Source organism: Cydia splendana, chromosome 16 (assembly GCF_910591565.1).
Source record: "Cydia splendana chromosome 16, ilCydSple1.2, whole genome shotgun sequence".
Taxonomy (NCBI): domain Eukaryota; kingdom Metazoa; phylum Arthropoda; class Insecta; order Lepidoptera; family Tortricidae; genus Cydia; species Cydia splendana.
In genome coordinates, this window is record NC_085975.1 from 10,566,987 (window position 1) to 10,588,035 (window position 21,049).

Genomic DNA, 21,049 nt, shown 5'->3' on the forward strand with positions numbered 1-21,049 from the left:
TAAACACAATGGACTGTTTCTCGCACCCTTGCTGAATTATAAACGTGTTAATAAAAGCATAATAAAAGTGGAGTCCAATCTCATTTGAAACCCGAAGCATGAACGTCAAGTTTCATTATCGCTATTAATCACACGATCAATAGGTACGTCGCAATTATTTAATAGCTTGAATAAAAACAATATAAGAGCGTGAGGCGGAGCGCGGTGTAATATCATTTTGATAGGACGCGGTTTGATTCGCCGTGACGAGGCCGCCTTAGGGCGGGGCCTAGCCGGAAGGGGGCGCCGGCGATCGCGGCCCGTCATACCACTCCGCGATCCCAGCGGCGCCGCTTGTCCGCTTCGCGTGTGCCGTGCCGTGCCGTGCCGTATTGTCCTGGGTTGCCGAAAACCGCCAAGATTCGGGTAAAGAATCGTGAACCGGTGCCGGCGTATGCCATGGCCGACGCCGACCGTGACTCGGATCTCGGAGACGACAGTCCCGTGGTGAGTACTTAGTTGGTAGTTTGTTTAATTGTCGCTGCCATGGTAACCATGCTTGAAAAGTTCAATCAAACCTTCATGGAGTCATTAGGCGACTTGTACCCGTATAAAGAGTGTTTGCCTGCTGTAGTCGTTTAACTTATCGAAAGTGTGCAACTTGTGCAAGTGATGTGAAGTTTAGTGGACTTACAACTGCGGTAGTTATTTTTCTTTAAACACGTGTCCGTCTGAGGTACGAACTTCTTGCTACATGTAAAAGGATCAATTAAGTACATACCTATTACCTACTTATATTATAACCGATACGTCATAAAATCGGTTTGGATTTTTGTATTCAGATACCATCACAACTATTTACTTAATTTAAGTCTTAATCTAAGTATAACTGTTTTCGCTCAATATAAATTGCAATGCAATTAAAATAATTCGCTTGATATTAAGAAGTGTTGTAATTAAAATGTTACTTCATACGTGTTATTACACAATGGGGTAGGTAATCATAGGTTAGATTTGTACGACGCAGATGTGCGACTCGGTTGTCAACTTGTCACTCGCCAACGGTCGTGAATAGTCTTGATACTTGTACTTAATGTTTGAAAGTTATCAAATTGTTATTCTGCTCAAGAGCGTATGTGCCCCTAAATGCTAGTACTTAATTTCATCGCTTCAAGATAAGACCACCTTAGTTTCACCTACCCGCCTAGCAAATAATTATTTATTTGTATTAGGTAGGTATTAGGCAACTAATTTGACATTTTGATTTTTGTTGTTAATTTATAGAAACGCCTCGACATTTGAACTCACAGTAGATTTATTCATACGATTTGAATAGTGATTGTAATAGGTATCGCAATGTTTTGACATGTTATCGCCAACAAAGTTACCTACCTACAATAATAAGGAGATGCCAACCATGAAACAGTAATTAATAGTAGCCCTGTAGGTGAGTACCTAGGTTCCATGCACTCACGATAGATGGGATGTCTAGCTTTTTTTGTAAGGACCAGGATTACCTACTACTATACCTACTATAGTTCGTTTTTTTAGCATATTAATAAGGTATGGTTTACTCGGGTAATTCCGAATGTCGAAAACTGTCGGATAATTCCGAAAGGAGACTTTTATTATGATGGAATTAAGGGTGATTTTCATCTGAATTTCGGAATTATCCGACATTCGGTATTACCCGAATACACCTTAAACAATCTTATTGTGTCTTTTAATTGAAAAACACATTTTAAAAATAAGTTACGGCAAATATGTAAAAATTATGAATGTAATACGATCATTTATATTCTTCTGCTTTCTTTAGTAATAGTTATTGATTTTAAAAAAGCGTTTTTCAATTAAAAGACATGTCAAAATCGCTTACCTTCTTTCAAGTTCTTTCTAATGCTAAAAAAAAACGAACCATATAATTGGTCATTTAATTTATTCGATTAGATCATTTTAATGATTTCTGAGCGGATTCAAATAAGATGGTTTGATTAAGTGATCGGTAACAACGGTTTAATTTCATGGCAGCGTGGTCGAGTTAAATTAAAGGAAAGTACTTAACAATTTTGAAGGAGACGGTTAATTAAGGTTCATATGAAGGTTATTAACCTTAATTAATAATTTCAGCTGAATTTTACTTTACAGATTCCTTTAACTCAACAACACTGCCATAAACGACTGAAATAAATGTTTTTTTATAACATTATACCAATGTTACCGATCACTATCAGATTAATTACTTACTGTACTCAATTATAATATATATGAACATGGCTTACATGGCTGATAGCAGTGTACATTTTACAATCTTTGAATAATTATTAACCTGTCTTAGAGTTAATTTTTCATCTATGTAGCTAAATTAAGGCCTGTGCACACCGGATGCGTGTGCGTAGACGTGCACGTGCGCGTTGTAGTATACAGATCCTTATGAGAGACGGCACACCGCTTGCGTGACGTGTGCGTGTGCGGCTCCAACATTTTAGCGCACGCACACGTGCACGTCACACACGCAGCCGGTATGCACAGGCCTTTAGTTCATAGTCAACAAAAAAACATTGTGTATAGTTTCCCCATCTGTCTCCATTATCAGTTTTCCCAGTTGACAGTATTTAAGTTAGTTTAACTCTAGTTTTACTTGGCTATTAGCCTATTAGGTATACTTATATGTTTATGAGGTAGCTTAGAGAGCATGTTTGTTGTTTTTTTTTATGTCAAATTAGATAGGTTGTAAAGATAAGAAAATGCGATGACAAGGTTTTTCATTTGTTTAGGTAGGTACATCATGGTGCATTGACTTGGGCGTGACAGTTTTTTCAAAATATTATTAGCTGGTAAAGCATATAATAATCGCATAACAATACCTACATACCTATATGTACAGGTACGATTTATACTATAGTATAAGTAGATCTACCACTATCTCAGGCGGTTGGTAAATAAGTTGCGCGGTGATTTTCTAATAATGTAGAAGATATCTGAGTTTTGGGACTGAAACTGATATTATATATATTTTCATTTACTACTAGCGACCCGCCGACAAATTATACACACTATTGATTGGTGAAAACCGCACGAAAATGCGTTCAGTAGTTGTTGAGTTTATCGCGAATATACAGACAGACAGAACCCGTCACGCAAGCGGTGTGTCGTCTCTCATAAGGAACTGTATATTACAACGCGCACGTGCACGTCTACGCACATGCACCCGGTGTGCAGAGACTTTTAATCATAATTAGTATCACTCAGATAATATTATCATCAATGCAGGTATCTGCCAAAGCCTTCCTCAAGAATTACTCTATTGATAGGTGAGATCCACATGAAAATCGGTAGTTTTTGAGTTGGGTCCTATTCGCGAACAGACAGACAGACGCTGCGGAGGAGTTTTTTTTATAAGGTGTAGCGATTAAGAGCTTAATTTAATTTTAAATACTTCGCTCAATCAAAGCAAGTTTTGCCGTCCTAATGTGTATATAAGTTACATGGAAATATTTCATTGATATTCATAACCGTCAGAGATTATTATTGGGAATATATTTGAAACATGTGTTCCGGATTACCCGTTGCAGACGGTTTGCACCCAAACACGTGTTTAATAAAATATCCATTTAGCAGGTAGAAATTAAGGGATATGTCTCTCTTGTTCTAGCGATTTCAAAATGTTAAATCTTTTCAGTTGAATTATCTTACTACTGCAAGTACTGCATAATTTTTATGGCAGTTTATTTTGTAAATGCCAAATGCCTATATTGTATTTTACAGATAACGGGTTTTTGATAACTTCAGGGGTTTTATTTTCGCGTTACATCACTAATATGGATTGAATTGATCATTTGCGTTGCTCCCCGTTTTGGTCGAGTTCCAAACTTTTTAAAAGTTGTAATGGTCATATCCATATCAAATGAAGGCACAGGCCCAATTCGGTGTCTATTGATTAAATATTCGTAATTGGCAATTGACATCTTAGTTTTGTATTTGAATTAGGCATATTTTATTTTACCAATGATTTCATTATGCAATAGTAATCAATCACTTAAATTATTTGAATGTTATTGAAATTCTGTTACCTATTTATTTAAAGTTATGACTTTTTTTTAATAATTTACCGCTAAATGAGTATGAGTACCTATACTAGATAATTGCAACATCAGTTATCCATTATCAAATGTTTAGTAAATGAAATGAAATTCATTTTAAAAATACACATTAAGGGGTGTAACGGCATATAACGTAAGTACAATTTAAATAACATAGGTACGTACGTACCTAGCCTGTTAATTATCAACGCTGGATCATCTTTCATTGATATATTATCAATGAAAGCTGTAACTTTTCTCGAAATTAAACATTCAATGGCAGCAGCCTAAAACAAAATGGCGCAGCGGCAGCGGCGTTATGATTATTAATAACAAATTCTGGCGACGCGGTTCGGTTTCAGAGTTTATAGCAGGACGAAGCCGATCCTTCGCCATCTCGCCATCTGTCTCGGCTACGATTAGGGCTGCCATCACTAAAGTTTCCGCGACAGGCCAAAATTAAAATAAAAACATCGGCTGTATGGATGAATTCGCAAATTCCCAACGCCTTATGATTTTATTATTTTATTCAATTAATTGGGAGTTCCTCTTAACACTAATTTAGCAGGCAGTGTCCGGGTTTTAGCCAGCCTATTGTACCAAAACTCGCTGGGATGTCATATGGACGACCTCCAAAATAGGGCCAATAAGTATCGGGCGGTTGACAACCCTACCTACATTTTGACTCGCCATTGTTTATTTAGCGGAACCATTTGTTTTGCCATTCATAAATATAAGGAAAAATCGAACGTGTCGATTCGTTAGGCGTCCATTTTTTACCACGACTCGTGCGATGGGTGGCGATGGTCTAACTTATTTAGAAGTAATTAACGACGGATAAAGTCTTAAAGATAATCTTGGTCATAACTACTAGTAGATACTTAGTTTTATTGCGTCAATCAATCAATCAATGTCTCGAATATTCCTTAAAATTATTAATTTCGCCGCAAGAAATGCTCAAAAGGTATTGGCTAAATGAAAAGCACAGATTTTAAAACGGCCGTTGCTGCATATTATGCATTTACCCAAACCTGCCTCCAATATGCAATCATTTTGTGGGGCAATAGCACAGACATACTACAACTATTCATACTGCAAAAAAGGTGCATAAGAATTCTTACAAATATTAAAAACCTTGAAACCTGTAGACCTCACTTTAAAAACTTAAAAATTTTAACTTTAGCGTGTCTATATATTCTAGAAGCCAGTAAATTTGTCCGCAAGAATCCAAGTTTATATACAAAAGCAACAGACCGCCACACATGAATATAAATATAAGAAATAAAGATAAAATAGCCATACCATCAAGTAACTTACAAATTAGTAACAAGAGCCCTCACGTAATGACTATAAGAATTTATAATTACCTTCCAAAAGAAATAACTAACGAGCAAACATACACAAAATTTGTTACTAAGCTAAAAACCTACCTAATAGATCACAGTTTTTACTCCCTGCAAGAGTTTTTCAATGAAAATAAGTATAATTCAAAGATAATAAAATAATAATTTTGTTATATTTAATAGGCGTAGAAATAGATAGATTATAGTGTACCTTTCTTATGTGTATACATATTTTATATGCACGTGTATTTGCAATGCCCTTGTAGGGTAACATGTTGTAACCTTATTGTACTTGTAGAGTAAGATCAATATGTGAGCAATAAACATATTCTATTCTATTCTATTCTAAAGTAGCGAATAGCGATTCAATTGAAGCCGTAAATTATGCTTATGCTCATTTCGCCGCGCTCAAACGAACTCAATATCAAAATACGTTCATTAACTCAAAGGAATATGAAAGGAACGCAATCCAAAGATCTGACGACTTAATTAATACCCACCTGTATAAGACATCGTTAGGGGTCTATTTCGGTCTAGATGTTTGGGGCTTATTCATTTATTCGTCGGCGACATCTCACGGGAGGCGCGCACGGACGATTTATCTCTCGGCGAATAGAGGGCCGCGATTAATTAATCAAACCTAGCTGTCAGTCAGTGCACAATCACTAAAGTTAGACATTTTAGATATTATTAGGAGACGCGGTTTCCTCTTCCTGTCGCCGCCGCGACGTTTCATTAATTGAAATAATTGGCGGGTTTTCTTGATATATTTTTTCGCGTTGACAACACTGGATGACAGGTCGGTTATGCTTATGTGAGATTTGTAGATAGCCGTAAATTATTTTTAGTGAATGTAATTTATATTCGGAACTCATTTTCGTCACTGGTATAAATTTTAGTTGTGCTTGTAATTTGTCAAAACATATCATTATTGAAACAGCACTGTGTTCAACCTGAAGTTTGTGGTAATTTATTAATGTATGTTTACATTTGGACACTCATGTAATGTATAATAACGGCATTGACACCTAAACATATACTGGTAAACGTAGAATGGGTGATTCCGACATAGATGCCCTTCAAAATTGTGACGTGTTAGAGTAAAAGGCAACGGCAGCATTATGCAGGATTAGCTACCTGCCCACGTGCCACAATGACTTCAAAAGATAAAGACCAGAGCACACCGGATGCGTGTGCGTGACGTGCACGTGCGCGTGCGCTAAAATGTTGGAGCCGCACACACACACGTCACGCAAGCGGTGTGCCGTCTCTCATAAGGATCTGTATACTACAACGCGCACGTGCACGTCTACGCACAGGCATCCGGTGTGCACAAGCCTTAAACCTTCCTAATGATTCACCCTCGTAACGCATTCCGATAAAAAAATGTTGGTGCTTGTAACTTTGAACAAATGATGGTTAATTATGAATCATATGTGTTTTTTTTAAGAATCAGTCAGAATTTTTCAGGTAGATACATTAAATGTGTTTATTATATATTTTCTTCATATTTAAATGACTTCTATACCTATCTCAGGCTATAAAACTTATACATAGCTACTAGCTACATAATATGAAACTGTTAATTTGTGTGAAAAAACCTTCAGATTGAGTTTACGGCCGTAAGCTTACTATTGCTAATATTTATAAAAGCAAGATTTATTTCAAACCGTGTGGTGTGCGGCCTTAACCTGGTTCCTTCAACGGCTTATAGATTGGACTTTTTGTGTTTCGATGATAAATTTATAATATGATGCGAATGCTCCTTTGTGATCATAATTTGCATACAAATAAAATGGCTGACTCGACAAAAGCACCTTTGTCAGGAATCGAACTTGATCGTTTATCTCTCATTTATATTCAATATCAGTCGTAAATAATCGTATTGACATTCAATATTTATAAAGGAAAGGTTGCGTGGGTTAGTTCAGTTGGCCGACTATCACACCGCGACGTTACAGCGACCTGCAAAATGGTACGACATAATGAATAAATTAATTTATTAAGTGGACATGCTGTTTTGCGGCTGGTTGTTCCTTATTGCTTTTCATTCCTTTCTACGCAGTTTCTATGCTGTCGCATAGAACGATACGCAGAGTACGATAAAAGAAGCAAACATGGGTGGGATTACAGTAGGTACGAAGAATATTATTACTTAATTTACTATTGTTTAATGGTTTATTACAAAACTTACTATTACTCTAACTTACTTAAATCAGTTATCCCTTATATGTTTATTATTGCCATGCTACGCTGGTACCTACTCGTACATACATAAACGGTCAATCTGAAACATTCAGAAACAAGGTAAATACATTTAAGGTTTTAATTGAATAATTAATCCATTAACAATTACGCAATGTACACATACCTCTACGTTCCAATATTCGGTGTTAGATCTAATTTGGACAAATAACAGTTATGCATAATGTTAACGAACGTTTTAGCTGTACGAGTATTACATGTATTATAGGTAGGTGATTAAATATAATGCTACGTACTACAATCAGCAAATGCTCGCCGGCAAACGCGGACGCACAATAATGGTTGCAATAAAGTGGAATAGCTAAAGTGCAGCTTTTACTTATTTTTATGAAGTTTGTACTAACAACTTCTCTAGACTGCACCTCGCTGATTTTATGATAACACGCATTACAGTGAATTGCATACATAGTTTATATTAATTTATTCATTAATATTAACTACTGTTCAGTAATTTTTGTTCTACGAGTAATAGTTAAGTTAGGTACTTGTTATGTTTGCAAGAACTTTTTAGCCTGAATTACATAGAAGTTGATATTAGCTAGTGTGTGTATTTGGAAGACAGATTTCATTACACTTTACGTTATAGAGTTGTTATTTACTGATATGACTGCTACTATCAGTGCTATCACAAAACACATTAAGTACTTAACCTCACGAGTCTCACTTATAAAAATTGCTCTGGCGCTTACAACGCTAATATGGTAATATATTCGGCTAAAGTCGATATAAACGTGTAACTCCATTTTAAGGGCATAATGGATTTGCAACCTTAGCCAACGAATCCTAAAATTACAAACCTCTTAACTCATCCGGAGGAGTTACAAGGTTTGCGACTTAAGCCGACGATACATGTGAGTGTGACGGGATCCTTTTAATTTACCGAAACTTTTTTGACCAAATTTCGTTTCCCAACCAAATTTTACCAACTGCACGTTTGTCAACTCAATCTTGCCCATATAAACATTTGACAAACTTAAAATCCGACAAATGATCATTTCCCAAACTGTTACTTTACAACTTTTATAAGACAAACCAAACTGTTTTTTTTTCCAAATGTTTTACTTAGACTATTTATGATTGTCAAATAAATCACCGGGCAAAATTATTTTATCCAAAAATATCTTTACTTAAAAAATGTTTGTTCAAATAAATGTATTGCAAAACCACTACTTGACAAATTATGTCTATCCAAAACATTATGTTATTAAAAATGTGTTACAGCTAGGTTAGGTAAAGTGGGTGCTTAGTTTGGTTTGGTAAACTAAACAGCCCGAAAGCTAACAAAAAAAAACACTACAGTATTACCTATATTTTTACCTAGATAGGTTCGTTAGATTGAAAAAAAAAACACTACTGTATTACCTATATTTTTACCTAGATAGGTTCGTTAGTTACCTTGTGTTCCTCAGAGCAGAAAATAGAAGCCCCGCGAAGCGGGGCTTGGTCGACCAGTTACCGGGTCTCACTTGTTTAAAAAAAAGGGATTGTCATATGCCACAATTATATTTTATCAATTAAGTCATACTTTTGAATATGTTGCGTTAATATAAACCACACGAAAGCTACCAAAAGGCGGGATGGGGGGGCGAATCGCAGTTTTGTATTCTTTGGTAAGTACTCATTTGTAGTAATTAAAATTTGTTCAAATAAAAATTGGCAATTTCTTTTTTTGATAACTGTCACATTTGTCATGTTTTGTTATGGTTTTTGTATTCTTTGGCAACTAATAATTTCGAGTAATTAAAATATGGTAAAATAAATGATGCCAAAGTAAGGAAATGTCAAAATATTTTTTTGCATATCGTTCTCTTGGAAAATATTTATATGCGACTTGTTTAGTTGGGATATGATTAGTCGGCTTTTATATTTTTGGGATAAATTGTTTGGGATATGAAATCTGGCAAAAAAAATTCGGTAATCTATTAGTAACCCGAGTGATGTGACGCGACGGTGTGAACGGCGGTCACTTCATCTTCTTAGACTTGTCAATAACAATGATAAGTTATTAATAAGTAAATTTAAGTTTCTGTTAAGTATCTGACTTGAATTCAAGCTGGTATGTATCGGACTGTTACAACTACTACTGTTACTATTGTACGTAGAACTACCTACCACTAGAAAGAACTACCTACTACCAGCAATTCCAGCAAAAATAACTAAAAATCTGAACCAACTATATTAAATCAGGTTTTAACGGAATCAGAGCGGTAAATACTCTAACTACATACTTAAATAAAATTGTAAACCGTATGCTACAAGGCGGACTATAGGTAGTTAAATTTGTAAATAAACTGTTTTACAGTATTTGAACATAAATGTAATCAATAGTACCTAAGTGCAATTTATTACTCGCATATCAAACCCGCCCGTACCAATTCCAAGTAAACGTTATCGCTCACGACATTTCTCTATCAACTATTAATTTAATACAATTTCGCAATATTTCCCAAATGTATTATGTCCTATTATAATGCAAAGTAAAATATGCGTTAATAGTTTGGTGTAGAGTTCAATTTAGTGAAAACATTTGATGGTGTTTATTGTTTTTATACGCACCCGACGGATAGTTCGCCGCGCGGGTACCCGCATAGTGTAGAAGCAATTATTCTATAATACCTTCTCTATTGGTTTATATCGCATTGCAATTACAAAATGCAGTAGATTAACGACTATGTTGGTTAACGGTTTTTGTTCAATGTTATGTAACTTAATAAAATAGGACGTTTTTAAATTGAAAATTCCAGGGAATATCAATAAAATCTGACAGCGTGAAGAAGTTAGTCGCAGTTTTATTGATTTGAAAAATAAGTTAACTTAAAATAAGTTTTTGTCAGTTTGCGCTAGCAACTGATATTTTTGAAGTTGTGACCAAGCCAATCCGTAAAATTTTCCTTATATGCATTACTATCAGTTAGTCTGTCAGTATATGTATGTTGTATTTTATGCACCTGTGTTGTATCAACTTATTTTGAAAGTGAAAAGTTACATTCATCATTAAAAACATTATTTTTAAGAATTTTGGAATTAAATATTATTTATCCTCTTTTAGTATTTTTACGCTTACGATTAGGTAGTAGGTATATACAGTCAAGTGTAACAATATGGGAGCACTCATACTCAAAAATATGTCCCATAACTCTTATGTCAGCGAAATAAGAACTATGGGACCTATTTTTGAGTAAGTTTATGTACCCATATTTTTACAGTTGACTGTACAATCTAAAATACATGTTATTTGACTGTTTAACTTATTGCGCGACCTTTTGATTAATGCACTCGGCGACATCTAGTCTTAAATTATGTTAAGTAGCCTTATGTTTATCTACTGCCGCTCATAGATGGCGTTGTCAGTTATCGCAGCAACGGGCTGTCATTAGAAATCGGCCGTGAATATCTGCATGCCAACGCGTGTATATTGGAATAAATGAGAGGGCGGCGAGTTCTGACGACATTATTCAAATAAGATATACAAAACTAAAACGTCATTTAAGCTTTGGAACAACGATTGTATAAGACCCTTTTAGTCCGAGAGAATAGTCCTCGCTGATTCTATTTGCCATGGTGATACCTCAAAGGTGTTTCTAGAAAGCCATCTCGCGATACGTTAACTTGAAGTATTAACATAACCTCACTTTATTACCTTACCATTTGTATAAGTTGACGGATAAAGGTGATTTTGTATTACACTGTATTCTGAATGGGTTAAAGCGTATTGCACATCAAACGATTTTATTGCGAGCGCTTACATCTGTAAGTATTGTTGTAATCTTTATTTCATCACTTACCTACCTATTCACTTTTAACTCTCGAAGGTGCTAGTCGTGTTGGAATTTAATAAAAACAGGCATTATATAAAAAAAAGATTTAGATTTGGTTACTCTAGAATCGTTTGCTTCAAATAAGTCGTCCAACACCATAATTGAGTTGAAACTTTATAATGCCTGCTATCAAATTGTTATTTATTTATTCCCATTTAGGCCCGCAACACACATGATCCGGCTATCTTGTGTACCTACTTAATTTTTTTCTAAAACCTATCCGAGCCCTGGATCTTATCTCATGGATTTTGTTTTATTATTAGGACCGGAACCGCTTACCCTAATTCAGGGTTTTAATGGAGTAATTAATACAAGAGTATTAAATATGTACTCGATTATTGAGAAACCCTATTATTCGGATTAATTGTATCATCGGTTATCCCCGTTAGCTTATTAAAAATCTAGGCCTATATAAAAATTAATTGCGATTAAACGCGAGTGTACAAACGTATCTTAACAGTCGTAATTATTCGATCGAGTTTTAGTTGAAATGTCTGATCTCCCCCATGCAATTAATTCAATCAATTCTAAGATTTCTAAGGCGCAATTAAACTCTCATAGAAATATGATCAAAGATTTAGGAGTCACTTAAATATGAAGAAATGGCTGCGAGATGACTAAGAATTGATTTGATTGTCCTCTAGACGGTGAATCGCTTGGCAAATAATGATTAATCGTAATATAATATACAAATAGCAACACTCCTAACCTAACTGTACACCGGTGGACCTTATTACAAGAGGTATAAGGTCCACCTATTTACAGTTAACAGTGTTGGTGATGGTACCTACCTAGTACCTATACCTACAGTACGAGTATACATGTGTGGTCAGGTGATACGATAAAGTGTCATCTCGATTCGTGGAATAGGTATGTCGGTGAGTAACATTATTTGCATCTATATCAATTTGTATTTTATACTAATAATTTTATTAGAAATCGAGTCTGAAAACAAGACTTTTGAACAACGCCTTTTAATCAAGTTAGGTATGTACTAATAGCAAAAAGAATAGATAGTATAGAGGGGTCCTGTCATTGTAAATTTTGTAGTCACTGTAAATTTACTGCCATCTATCAACACACGACTAAAACTCAAAATGAAAACGTATAAAGTTATCAAAAAATGTATATATATGGATAAATGATTTTATAATTTTTATATCATTTTGATCCATGTTCATTCTCTGATATCTATGTGTTAAAATTGTTAAATATGAAACGGTGTCGTTACGCCATCTAGCCGAAGATAGGCTAAAGGTGTGTGCGCCACCTATTCGAGAATGACTTTTACTTGAATTCCGAGGCACGTTTTTTCCTTAGACTTTATTCGTCTTATACGAAGTTACATATGTCTTTGCTAATAGTAACTTGATTAAAAGGTGTTGTTCAAAAGTCTTGTTTTCAGACTCGATTTCTAATAAAATTATTAGTATAAAATACAATTAATGAAACCGGACAAGTCCGAGTCGGACTCGCCCACCGAGGGTTCCGTACTTTTAGTATTTGTTGTTATAGCGGCAACAAAAATACATCATCTGTGAAAATTTCAACGGTCTAGCTATCACGTTTCATGAGATGTGCCTGGTGATAGACAGACGGACAGTGAAGTCTAAGTAATAGGGTCCCGTTTTTACCCTTTGGGTACGGAATCCTAAAAATCGTCCTTCATAACAATTGACAAAGTGATAACTAAAATTTTCGTAAAAACCTCATTAGATTTAAACTTAACATCCGCATCACCCAATCACGTTCCAAATGAGTCAAATTTCTTTCTTCACGCTTACTCACACTGTTTAATCAATAGGCACAGATGTTCTTACAGCGGTGTGTAAATAACAAACAGAATGGTTATGTAAGCCGACACCGCGGTATCACGGCAGCACTGGTGGGTCTTCGGGAAGTCATATGAAGATTATAATCGCGTTCCGATATTGCGATCAGTGCAGGTCTGTCCTTAATTAAACGGACGCGTCACGTCGTCCGCCAGGCGTCAAGTCTGAGCTGACATGCATGATATACCTAATGTAAGCACGGGGTGCGAAACTCCTTCCTTCGGGCAAACTCTGCTACGTTCGGCTCAGCATTGCTCCGATCCGAGCATTGGGTTGACACAACTTGACGTCCCTTTGCGTGCACGACCACAGATAAGATAATGGCTTGAATTTTTACAACCCTAAATAGCCGAAAGGGATAGTGCCATATATTAGAAAGGGACAGCATGATTCGACCCTGAACCGCTGTCAAACTTCGGTTTTGTAGGAAGTTTCCCTTCTGTACTTACTACCGAAGTACTATTATTTATAGTATTGTAAAACCACACAATAAGTCACAATACTATAGTCCAATTGCAGAGAAAAGGTACCACTGCTACATAGAAGTTTGTATGCAGGGGTGGTACCTTTTCTCTGCAGCTGACTGTACTATAGAGCTTTGGTGGTCCACAGGTTCAGAAGTATCAGATCGTAATTAACTAGAGTTAGAACAAGCTAAGTTAGCAGCGAATTTGATAGCAGACTGGCGCAAGTGTTATTTAAACGTCATAATTTCATAGAAGTTTGGCGTTTAAAATAACACTTGCACAGTCTGGGCTATCAAAATTGCTGCCAAATTAGCTTGGTCTAACTCTAGCCATTGGTTTCGTAGAAGAATTTGGTAGTTCTGCCATTTGTAGGTTATAATTTACCTATGTCATTAAATAAAGCTCAGATTACCTGTTTCCTAGAAGTTACAATTTCACTTAAGTTTCGAAGCCCGTCGATGCCAATTTAGTGTTCGTGTGTTTTCGGCTTTTCGGGCCATTTTGCGCGAATTTCACTTAAAAAGTCGTGAGTTTTGCGTGCAACACGCTATTGACGCTATCAACCACTTTTAATTGACTTGCATGATATTAAATGAAGCATTTTCTTTCTCTTTCTTACGAAAGACACAGAATGGAGAGGAAAGAAAAAAATACCTACCTCGCATTTAAAAACAAAGGTAGAATTCAGAGAGTTAAAATTAAATATCAATACTGGCCAATATCCATTTTGGAGAAACAGTTAGTTGTAAGAAGTGCATCAGATGCATGCAGTATATATTTGGGGAAGTGAGAGATTAGATAATGGCAATTGTGATTTTATTTCATTTCATAATTTCAGAATTCTATTCAGTTATAGTTTTGACTTTTAAAAAACACCCCTAGGGCTCATTTAGACGATGCGAGAACTCGCATGCGAGTTTCATTACATTGCGGGTTTTGATCGGTCGGTTGAATTGGACGTAACGAACAGTTCGCAATGTAACTAAAATCGCATGCGAGTTCGCGCGCCGTCTAAATCAGCCCTTGAGCCTTAGCAGCTAGAACCCTGCCATGTATTGCCGGTTGTGTAGCGGTTAATTTTAAACAAAATCGTACGCTGCGTCTGTTTTAGGTTGTAAACCCTATAATTTGCCACAGTACAATGACTTGCAAGTTGGTGAAGTAACTCACACAAGCATACACTCACTTCACGGCTATAAGCTAAGCTCGACTAAATCAATCACCCCCACTCCGCCCACGAAGGGGATAACTTCGCCATTTATTGCCAAGAAAGATCGAGCATGTGTAAGTCATTAGTGGGCCGCTAATGTCCGGCTTATCTTATATTAAGAACCTTAGTGTCATTGGTAAACGTTTTATTGTTGATTGACAGCATTGACGCTTAAATGTGTATGTTACTGCGGCTTAGAAATCGACTAGTTGCTTTAAGAAACTTGTGGATATATGTATAAATGAAGTTAACTCTTTTCTTGTACCTATATTAGTAGATTGTGCTAAAATAGGTGACATTTTGGCACCCTTAAAATTCGGCACTCGTAAAATGATAATTATTATGTAGGTATAGTCACAGAATAAATAATAGTACTACCGTACACTGAGAGAAAAATCACCACCAGGAATTAATAAACAGTTCTGTACTGGGGGAAAAAATGAAGTTTTAGTAGTAATCATGGAAGTTTCACTATTTCTGTAAAATTTATTTATTTCTACAAACAGCTCAGTAATACTAAATCTAATTTCAGCAAACAGACTTTAGTAAATGGAGCATTAAACAAAGTTCAGTATTTGTTACAATCCATTTTTATTACTACTAAAATTCTCCGATTTTTACTAGTAAAGTTTGTGATTTTTGGAAAAAAGCATCTGTGATTTCAAGTTATGATTTTAGTAAATGTCTCACTTACATAGTTTTGTAATATCTAAAAAACGAGTTCGCGGGAATAACATTACCCCATTTAAAATAACAATTCAGTTGTTACTATAGCGACATTACAAAGTTTACTGGTATTTAGTAGATAGACTTGTTGTGTTTATGTTCATTGTTGTACCAATCACTAAACGAGTTTTGTAATACCAACACAGCTACTTGCTACGTTCATTTGGTTAGAGTTAGTATTGTGTCGGATGTCGGGCGGGCGTGTCTCGTGTCTTCTTTGTTTAAGACATACTTAAGTTAAATAATAAATTTAGGATATATTGTGGGCCATGGACATATTAACCCGCGACCTACTGTGTAGTTGGGGTCTACAGGAATATATTGTTCTGCAACTTCGAGCTAGCTGTTGTTATTCTAGTGATAATGACATCAAAGGTAAATCTAAACTGTTTGCAATTCCAACCTCCCTAGCACAGGTGCGCCGCGAGAGCATGTTGCGCGCGTAATAACTACTAGTCTCTTTCTGACTGTATGAATAAGAAAGGAATGGGTAGAATATCTCGACAGGCTTTTATAGTGCCTCTTTAGTACAGAGATATACTACCAAATGCTTTTTTATTCATACAGACAGAAATAGAGATGGGTAGCTACCACGCGCGCGACATGCTCTCGCGGCACCCGTTTGCTAGGGGCGGAGGAATTGCAAACAGTTTAGTTTTTGCCTGTGACGTCATTATCTCTAGAATAACAACAGCTAGCTTGGAATCGCAGTACAGTTTAGTAAAACCTATGACGTCATCGTCTCCGATATTGCTAAAGCACGCTTAGAATTACAAAACGGTTAGTTTTCACCCATGACGTCATCACCTCCGATATTGCTAAAGCACCTCTCGGAATAACAAAACCAAATTTCTGAAATTACTCTAGCATACTTCAAATTACAAATATAGAAGTTGTATTTCCTACTAAATGGAAATTGCAAAAGTCAATTTGTTCCTATTAGTTGACTCTCCTTGTCCCCGGATTAAGTTTTATTCTTGTAATTCTAAGTGTGTTTTTGTTAGTTTTTTCTCTCAGTGTACAGAAAGGAAACATCGGTTCTGGGTCGAATCATGCTATCCCTTTCTAATATATGACACTATCCCTTTCGGCTATTTAGGGTTGTCAAAATTCAAGCCATTATCTTATCTGTGGTCGTGCACGCAAAGGGACGTCAAGTTGTGTCAACCCTAATAATTGCTCGGAGCAATGCTGAGCCGAATGGAGCCGAGTTTGCACGAAGCCAGGAGTTTCGCACAGGGTTCTGTACAGGGTCTACAAATTGAGCTGTATCAAATTATATTGAGCTGTATTAAGACCATTGGAGGAAAATTCGAACTTTATAGGTACATTCCGATATCAGAATGATGGCATTTTGTTATCATTCGCGCGTGCATATTTTGACATCGGATGAGTTCGAATTAGCCTCTTGTTCTGCCAGTTATAACTGCACGTGACTGTACCTATCCATCGCTACTGGAAAGAGATTTATTAGAAGTCATTACACATTTTTATCAGAAATTCAGAAGCCTACACAACATTGAAATAGGATCCCCAACCTACTTGGGGGTAAGACGGTCGCCCTTATCGATTTAAAGTAACTCGATCGACTTAAGCTCAAGTTGACTTACATTGATATCGGAGGGATTATACGTTTTTATGTTGTTTTAGACAGAAGAGATCACATGCTATTTTCTTCTTTCTGTATCTCCTAATCTTCTCGTTCATTGTGAGCAAAGTAGTCATGGTTTCCGAAGTGCAGCTACAAAGTTTCCAAACTAAAACTACCTATCTCTTCTACTCCCTGGACTACAGTGAGCAGCAGAAGTTGCTAAGCGGGCGAGGTGTTCAAAATTACCTTGACACGCTCTTATTATCTTAACAATAAAGTCGCGTCAAGATCATTTTGAGCACCTGTCCCGCTTAGCAATTTCTGCTGCTGACTGTTCAAAAATCTTCATCAAGGTGGGATTTATGCCCAATTAAAAAGTATTAACTGCAAGTCTCCCACCGTCTTGGAATCTTGTAGAAATGTTCAAATATGAACGAATCATCGAACGTCAATAAGGATTAGTTTGTAAAGTACGTATTTGGTTTTGATACCACAATGTTTATATCGCATTAGCATTTGTAAGGCATCACTCCTTGAGACAACTCGCTCGACATACGATCCTGTAGCTTATCGATAGACCTAATTAATGATATGTCGATGTGAGCCAATTATTCTAATTAACATGACGTACACAGGTACTTAAAGATACTACACACTATACACGGCATTTTAGCCACAATTGATTTCGTTTTGCAGATATTTTATTCGCAAAAATCATTTAAGTGCATATTTGAAGGCATTCCATTGAAGTATTAACGTTGAGTAAATTAGATTAGCGTAATAGTCCGGTGGCCGGCTGCATGAAACAAACCTCATCAAAAAATAGAATATACCTACCCTGTAGAGGTACCTGACATTTAGTAGTCCAACGCACTTGGTCGGCCTAGGCTTAACCTGGCAGATTTTGTACAAATGGCAAAAACGTTGGACAAAAAATCATCAAAAAAAACCTCATCGAAAAATAGAATGAAACTTGTATGGTAGGATACCTGACCTTGAGGACAGTAAAAAAAAATTGGTCGGCCTCACCTTAGCCTTGCAGTTTTTGCAGTCCGACCAAATTTATAAAAAAATCAACAAAAACTTTTTATCGAAAAATCGTATGAAACTGGTATGTTACGATGGCTGCCTTTGAGGTAAGTAAAAAAAAAGTGGTCGGCCAAATCCTGTTGGCAGGTTCCTGTGTCCGACCAATTTTGTGGTACCACGTGAGAGCTACAATTTTACCTCATCGAAAAATAGAATGAAACAAACCGATTATAATAGCTAAAATAAGCCTGTTGACGTATGTCTTGGTCGGCCTCACCTTAACCTGGCAGTTTTTGCAGTCCGACCAAATTTATAAAAAAAACATGAAAAAATTTTTATCGAAAAATCGTATGAAACTTGTATGGTACGATAGCTGCCTTTGAGGACAGTAAAAAAAAAGTGGTTGGCCAAATCCTGTGTTGGCAGGTTCCTGTGTCCGACCAATTTTGTGGTACCACGTGAGAGCTACAATTTACCTCATCGAAAAATAGAATGAAACAAACGGATTATAATAGCTAAAATAAGCCTGTTGACGTATGTCTTGGTCGGCCTCACCTTAACCTGGCAGTTTTTGCAGTCCGACCAAATTTATAAAAAAATCATCAAAAAATTTTTATAGAAAAATCGTATGAAACTTGTATGGTACGATAGCTGCCTTTGAGGACAGTAAAAAAAAGTGGTCGGCCAAATCCTGTGTTGGCAGGTTCCTGTGTCCGTCCAATTTTGTGGTACCACGTGAGAGCTACAATTTACCTCATCGAAAAATAAGATGAAACAAACGGATTATAATAGCTAAAATAAGCCTGTTGACGTATGTCTTGGTCGGCCTCACCTTAACCTGGCAGTTTTTGCAGTCCGACCAAATTTATAAAAAAATCATCAAAAATGTTTTTATCGAAAAATCGTATGAAACTTGTATGGTACGATAGCTGCCTTTGAGGACAGTAAAAAAAAAAGTGGTCGGCCAAATCCTGTGTTGGCAGGTTCCTGTGTCCGACCAATTTTGTGGTACCACGTGAGAGCTACAATTTACCTCATCGAAAAATAGAATGTAACAAACGGATTATAATACCTAAAATAAACCTGTTGACGTATGGCTTGGTCGGCCTCACCGTAGCCTGGCAGTTTTTGCAGTCCGACCAAATTTGTGGTACCACGTGACAGCTACAATTTACCTCATCGAAAATAGGATGAAAAAAAAACGGATTATAATAGCTAAAATAAACCTGTTGACGTATGGCTTGTTACGGACGGCTTTCATAAATTCAATGTGGCAGAGTGCGGCAGAATCCACTTGCATCAAATTTGATGCAACACATTGTGGCTGGACATTAAGAGATGAAATGTATAAGATCAAATGGTTGGAATGACACATAACGCCTTTGCGAGTCGAAGAAATAACAATAGACAAGTCGGAGTCTGGGGAAAGTTCGTCAGACTTCGACTCCGAAGATGATTATGATTAACAGTAATTATTAACAATAAAAGGGTTATTCCCACTAGTTACCACCAAGTTCTTATCAGTGGTAACTACTGGGAATTATTTTCCCACCTTTTACCACTGGTAACAACTGGGAAAAAAAATCCTAGTAGTTACCACCAACTCGGTTTGGTGGTACCTAAAAAATTCCCAGTAGTTACCACTGGTAAAAGGTGGGAATTTCTTTTCTACAAACCGAGCTTCGAAGGAGAAATGCTACAGTTGATGGAAAAAAGGCTGATTTGATGCAAAGATAATCACTTAATATATGTGAGGTTATCTTGTGTATTTTACCGTTTATTAAAATTTTGGAAGGCTCACGTGCAGTTTTTCCTCTTATATTACAAGTGTTCGATTGAAAACTAAAGTGACCCACTGATTAACAGTCCGCCGGACGGTATCGGCCTGTCAGTTAGTACAAAATTTTGACAGTTCCGAACAACTGACAGGCCGATACCGTCCGGCGATCTGTTAATCAGTGGGCCCCTTTAGCTTTGGTGTATACCTGGATCACCTGCATGTACAAGAAGGCGTTTCATATACGCCCGCCCATCAGATAGGTACACAAAGTCATGATGCGTATGGAATACAGCATGTGTGGCCAAGCCATTATGCCCTAAATTATGTACTACTTCGTTAAAACTTAGCTTACCTGTGTATTTACTCTTTCCAAAATATTTATCTTCCTTAAAATGCAGCCTACACAAACGGTCTTTGTCATTTGCCTTAGTTTTTGGTACTCAAAGCTTTTTCTCACCGATTTATGCATATCGGGTCCTTGGGAAAAAAGGGAGATCCTATAGGTATATTTCCACAATTTGTCGCACACTATTGCAGTATTGTGGAGAAAAAAAAACATACAACCGAATTGATAACCTCCTCCTTTGGGATTTGGAAGTCGGTTAAAAAAGGAGAATGTTTACAATTTATTGGAAACAATGTATGTGATTTGACAGTGACAGCAACTCCACTATGGAGGCGCCACCTGGCGTGATAAAATGTCAGTTATGCCTCCTCATTCTATCTGTAGTGGAAAAGTAGGATATACGATTCAAAACTTGTCAAAAATCGATGAAAACCTTTTTATTTTTGACATCTGTGAGACATCATCTCAACGTAAGTGTTACTCTGAAACCACGTCAGTAGTTAGAAAACGTTATTTAGATATTAGATAGATTTATGAATAAAATTTGAACTGAATGTTTTCTTTTTTTTTTAAAGCCCTCTAAG

The 21,049-nt window shown here is 36.4% G+C and overlaps 1 protein-coding gene across 1 annotated transcript in view; it reads left to right on the plus strand.

Annotated features, from left to right (window-relative positions):
• The first annotated feature begins 211 nt into the window (after window positions 1-211).
• The window catches only part of LOC134798270 (protein dead ringer), a 161,102-nt gene continuing 140,264 nt past the window's right edge, over window positions 212-21,049 (plus strand). The window contains exon 1 of the mRNA XM_063770662.1: window positions 212-486. Within this exon, the coding sequence (XP_063626732.1) occupies window positions 439-486 (48 nt within the window). The 5' untranslated portion in view covers window positions 212-438. The remainder of the gene's footprint in view (window positions 487-21,049) is intronic.